Source organism: Phragmites australis, chromosome 2, assembly GCF_958298935.1.
Source record: "Phragmites australis chromosome 2, lpPhrAust1.1, whole genome shotgun sequence".
Classification (NCBI taxonomy): Eukaryota; Viridiplantae; Streptophyta; class Magnoliopsida; order Poales; family Poaceae; genus Phragmites; species Phragmites australis.
In genome coordinates this window covers 24,700,243-24,706,277 of record NC_084922.1, presented here as the reverse complement: position 1 = coordinate 24,706,277, position 6,035 = coordinate 24,700,243, and the positions used below count along the sequence as shown (strand labels likewise).

The window sequence follows — 6,035 nt, the reverse complement described above, 5'->3', positions numbered from 1 at the left end:
CTGCAGCGCCAAATACTCTGAAATGTTTGAATTTGGTCCGTGAGTTGTGTCGTTTCCTTCGGAAAAAAAAAGTTTCTAAGGAATCTGTATGCTTCGTTTTGATTAGTTGGAAATGCTGTTCAGAACTGCTGCAAACACATTTACAAAACGTTTGTTTGGAGCTTATCGCGCTAGTTTCACATTTTACTTTGTTCATCAAATAGGATCCATAATTGACTTTGTTATCCCGTAAGAATGGACTAATAAGTTCACTGCGCTGTCCGTAAATGGCATGATGCTATTAGTTTACACGGCTCATATATAATCATACTGGAGAATTGTCTACCACACCACTCCAGCAAAAACGGAATAAAAAGTACCAGAACTTAGAGACCGATAAATTATACGAGTGACCAACTCTGATAACAGCATTAGCAGCAAGTTACAGCATCCACAGGTACAGAGTTATGTACTCAAAAGTCAAGCTAAAAGTCTACTAGCTGGGATTATCTTATTGATGGAAGAGAGAGTGGTCGCATTTGCCTCCAGATGATGCAGTACCCAGCTTCTGCTTCTGAAGCTCTGCGGCGCACCCATGGGTGCAATTGGTGGAAATAGAAGTGAAATCGGTAACAGCCCAGCAGCAATTATAGAAGTTCAATTTGTACGCTTTGGAACTGCAGAAATACCTCACCTGGCATGATGCCTACTCAACATGCGAGAAACCACCTCCGGTCTCAGATTTTGTTCTGCATGGCAAAGAGAGATGGTATCACAGCTGCCCTCAATTGCTAGTAATAGACGCTAGAGATTTAACATGAAACAACACTGAGTGAGGTGAGTCATTTTCATGAAAATAGCAATTGTGCTAGCACTCGGTACTTAGACGGGTCAATGATAAAAAAAAAAAAAAAAAAATCCTACGTAAGCTCCCAGTATAACTGTTAGTATAACCAAATCAATGCAGCTCAACCAAGTTACATGCAATTGGGGCTATGAAGGAACCACCAGCATCATCAATCACACTAGAGATGTAATGGACGGCACATGATTTTCTGTCTCCTGGAGGCTGGAACAATCTACACAAAATCTTCTCTTCCTATTCTGAGCTACCTTAGTTAAATCACTACCATCGATGAATCTTGATGGTGATTGTGAGGACTCTTATGAAACTGTCAAAGTCATACAACAAATAAGGCGACAACTTTCCCTTCTATAACCTACTATGTGCAACACTTGTATAATTTCAGAAATGATGTGAAACATTAATAAACATTAAGCAGTAGCTCAAATCTTAACGAAGCTTACTTGTGATCAGAAGGGTTGGGCCTTACTTCATACACAATTGTCGCCACAACATCCCTTTTGTTCTGCGATAGGCAGTGTGGAGCAATCAAGCGTCAGCATGGCATTCCACTATTTTTTGGACTAAACAAGACTCTGGTACCTGAGTGGCTTCACCACGTAGCCCAATGTAGTAAATCTTAGTTGTATCGCCACCAAAGTTATCAGAAAAATGCAGCGTTAGGTTAGCTACACCTTGGAACCTTGAATATCTGGAAAAACAGAAATATCGCCCCGGGGGGGGGGGGGGAGGTAAGAAGAGCTAATGAGACAAGCTACTCAACATACAAAGTACAGAGAGAACTTAAAAGCATAGTAGTTACAAGCCATTCAACAGACAGCGAAAAAATAAAAGCGGCCTAGTGTTTAACTGCAGTACCTACTTGCAAAAATGACTAGTGATTTGTACAGCATCGGTGCATAAATCTAATGACCTTCAGTCTATCAGCAGCTTTATGAGAAAAAACAAGTTTATCTAATGAAACATACTTCAGAAGGACATTTTGAAGCTTCAAGAATATAATTCAACCGAACAATATGTAATTCATAGCAACGCCCAAAAGGCACTAGGAAAAGAAATATTAACGGGAAATACCTTGTTTGATACTCAAGAACTCCTTGCAGGTTCTCTGCTAACTCCCATTCCTAGCAGAAATGTATCTCATTAAAACAGTAGTTTCTGCTCATGGCATGTATAAGAAAAGAGGAAACTGAATACAAACCTGCACAGGCTGCATGTTTTGAGTATCAGAAAAGTCAATACCTTCTCTATTGATAAATCTGTAACATGTCAAGGTACTCTTCATAAATTTCATGCCATGAGAAGATAAAGAAAAGGAAAAGATGGAGCTCTAAAACTAACGCTCTCATTCTTGAAGGGCTTGTTCCATCAGCGCCACCAACAACAGAAATGCTCTTGATCTTAACATCTGATGTGAACCTACAACCAATAGGTATACATGATTACACAGGTTTAACAGTTTTTGGATGAGCATTACAAACAAAAAAGGAGGGTAAAAAGTATTTCTTAACTCTGAACACAAATAAAGTAACATATGTTCCACAAAAAAAGGTAACATCAATAGATAGAAATGCATTTAGGTCATGAATTAAATGCAATTATACAGACTGACGAAGCAGTACAAATGGAGTGCAGGTAACCTGCTGTTTTTGTTAAGAGAAAGCCCTAAGAAAAGAATAATTTCTACAAGAGTCTATGATGTCCATTTAACATATTGCATAGTACTGTAAGGAGGCTCATATGGAACCAACATTCACAGAGACGCAGACTACAAAAACTTTCTTATTTTTTCAGGATACTTGACATAATTGATGGAAGGGTGTGCCCAAAAGACATAATCCAAATACTAGAAAGTGCAGATTGACATGTGTTTTACAAACACCATTTCAATGAATTATCGCTGGGTATTGAACTACCTAGAGAAGTATTATTACTGAGTATTGAACAACCAAAAGATTACATTGGGGGAAAAAGGAGAATGTATATCGATAAGTATAAATTCTACAAGCACTAGCCTGAAGCAAAAATTGAGAACAATCACAACACAGAAAGGAAAAAAGCAAAAAATTCCATCTAATATATATTCTTGTTCCTGAAAAATCACACATTTCATAGAATGGATACTACCTCAGGCAATCATAAGTTTGAACACATAAAAAGAACTCAACCTATGGGGGAAGACAGCCCATGACATTACTTTTAAAGGTTGAGAAATGGCACCGATGCCCCTGAAAGTGACTTCACGGCTGCTAGGACCACACTGAAAGCGACACACAGCGAGGCACCTTTTTTGTGAGAACCAGGGTTCGGGCCCTATTGGTAGCACCACAACTGGGTGACCTACCACCATGCTATCAGCACTTAACACATCATAAAAACAGCTAATCACATTGCTATATTTCAGCGACACACAGGGAGGCGCCTTTTTTTTGTGAGAACCAGTGTTCGAGCCCTGTTGGTAGCACTACAACTGGGTGACCTACCACCACGCTATCAGCACTTTAACAAATCATAAAAACAGCTAATTACATTGCTATATTTCAATTAGAGATCGTTAAGCAACTTAAAGTACCAATAGAATTAGTTACAAAAGGTATATCAAACGAGCAAGTGACTTCAGCTACTTACGGGATGAAAATAAGTAACTCAGGGTCACCCTCATTACTCTCCAGAAAACCCTGGTGCATCAAGGATGCTCATGAGAATGCAGGTAACAGATATGTAAAGGAACTCAAGAAATAGGATCGCTTGCATGAGTAAATACTACAAGCAGCATTATCAATATATAAGACCTCAACCGGAAGAATGGTGATTTGTCTATACCATTCAATGATGAACATACATTTGAAAGAAGTTTCAATAGCCACCACTCTGACCCACTATTGTGCTGCTTAACATTTTTGGACACATGAGCCTTTCCTTCTCCTATTCAGTATCTCATGTGGCTACTCCCATTAGAGCTTTACAACCATTTTAAATATTTTTTAAAACAAAATTACAATCCTCGTATACTAATAGAATCAGAAATATTCACCCAGCCATGACTGCATTTATATGTGGAAAGATGTGCAAAACCAGAAACAAGTATTTTAAGGAAAGCTGCGAAGAGGATCATCCGCACAGATGCCGCAATCAATACTGGAATAAAAACTATTTTTTTCACAGGTGGCAGCTAACCTATAAAATCCTTCAACCCATGTCATATTTCACAGGTGACAAGAATCCAAGATACTTCTTTTTTTGATATCTTAAATCACTACAAGACGTGATTTGGACCCAAAAAAGAAGACCATGACACGTTTACTCCTAACAGGAGTAGCTGACAGGCTACCCAGAAGAATCCAAGCAGTTACATTCAGCTACGATCATAACTCACAAGCAAAGGATAAATATAATTAGTGGTTACTGAACTAGATAACAAGTTGACCTCTACATTTCACATCTCTAAACTGAATCGGTGAACACTAGCCTCACTTAAAAAGAAAGGCAACATGAACAGGAAGCGACATTGGTACATACCCCCGAGGTGTCGAGGCGCTGCTCCCACGGCTTGAAGACCGACTTGACGCTCCCGGGCACGGATTCGTTCAGAGCCACCACCTGCGTGTACGATAAGAGGAAACAACCCCAAGGCATCAATCACTGCCCTAAATCCTAACCAACCGATTCTCGAATTACTGCAAAATCCAATACGCCGCATCCCGTAAACGTGTTGCTCTGTCGGAAGATTGTGAACTAGTGAGATACTGGAGCGCCACCGATTAACCGAAGAACATAGAGGAGTCCACCCCCCCCCCCCCGGCGGCGATTCACAAGAAGACGGAACAGTGAACCAATCTGGTTACCGAGGAAGGGAGACGAGGAAGGAGACCTGACCTTGGGAATGTCGATGTGGTTGTAGAGCGACCAGTCGGCGGCGCAGTTGTGATCCTCGCAGCTGTGATCGTGAAGGCAAGCCATCCCCCTCTCCCAGTCTCCCTCCTCGCTCTCGCTCTCGTTCTCCCCAAATGAAGCCAGCCGCCGGTTCCTGCTTGGATTTTGCTCCTCTCGACCTCTCGTCTCCTCCCTACTGGTACCTCCGGCTTCCCGGTGGGCGGGTATATAGGGCTTCGCGTTGCTTGGGAGAAATCTAGAGGGATTCTTCGGATTCTTTTAATATTATTTTTTTCGAATATTATAGAAATAATACATAAAATAAAGAAAATGTAAAAATATTACCTATTCGTCCAATGTACGGCGAAAATAAGTTTTCGTCCTACCATACAACAAAAACTCTATTTTCGTCAAACCATATAACAAACATATGGGTCCCACGGCAGCTGAACCTTCTCTCACATATTTTCGCCAAACGATTGACGAAAAAAATAAATTTCCGTCAACATATGGCGACATACCCTTTTTTCTGCCATACCATTCGACGAAAACTGGCCCGTCAAACTTTTGCATAGATTATTTTATATTTTATTGTATGTATGGAAAAAATTTACTTATTTTTTCGATGTAAATTTGTGAAAGTATGTGTTTGATTGCATAAATTTTTTAATGTTGCGCCATAGCTCGTGTATTTGCTATGTTTGATTCAAATTAAACCTTGGCACATATTGAAATATATGTAAGTGAAATGATAAAATCACATTGAGTGTTAGACCGAATATGTATATGAGATGAGTATATAGAATTTAAACATTAGTAATGGCATATAGTCTACATCTAAGATACATACGCGATTTAGGTAATAGATTAAAATGATACAACCACCTTGAATTCGGCAACTACAACAATTAGTAGCATAAACATTACGGACGAAATGATCTTTGAAGTTGTTTGTGTCTTATCTCCTGGTCCATCTAATGGTAATCGTATTCTGGGGATTTTTATCTATGTGGTGCTGGTGTATACCAAAAATAATCAAAGTTAGGATTCCAGTTATATGCTCTGTCGTCAGAGAATTCGCAACGACATGGAGTTCTCTGAGGAGTAAGCACGAAGTCATCGTCATCGGAACAAACCCATTCGGTTGTGGTGAAAGTGCTGGAATCATATCCTCTTGATGTAGTTATCGAACAACCATCTCTTTCACGGCGGCTCAAACCACTGCCTCTTTCGCAACGATGTGAAGGTCTCGAATGACCACATCTGCATCTCCAGTTATGTTCGGCTGGGCAGCCGCCACTGAAAAGCAGATGCAACC

At 40.0% G+C, this 6,035-nt stretch overlaps 1 protein-coding gene across 1 annotated transcript; it reads right to left on the bottom strand.

Annotated features, from left to right (window-relative positions):
• Positions 1–354: 354 nt before the first annotated feature.
• LOC133904559 (uncharacterized) lies at positions 355–4,959 on the bottom strand. Its single transcript, XM_062346048.1, has 10 exons — positions 4,721–4,959; positions 4,364–4,444; positions 3,473–3,522; positions 2,186–2,263; positions 2,046–2,103; positions 1,919–1,968; positions 1,427–1,535; positions 1,288–1,349; positions 674–728; positions 355–561 (listed from the first exon to the last, which is right to left on the bottom strand). The coding sequence occupies exons 1-9, from the start codon at positions 4,802–4,804 to the stop codon at positions 686–688; spliced, it is 615 nt and encodes a 204-aa protein (XP_062202032.1). The 5' UTR covers positions 4,805–4,959; the 3' UTR covers positions 355–561; positions 674–685.
• Positions 4,960–6,035: the final 1,076 nt, after the last annotated feature.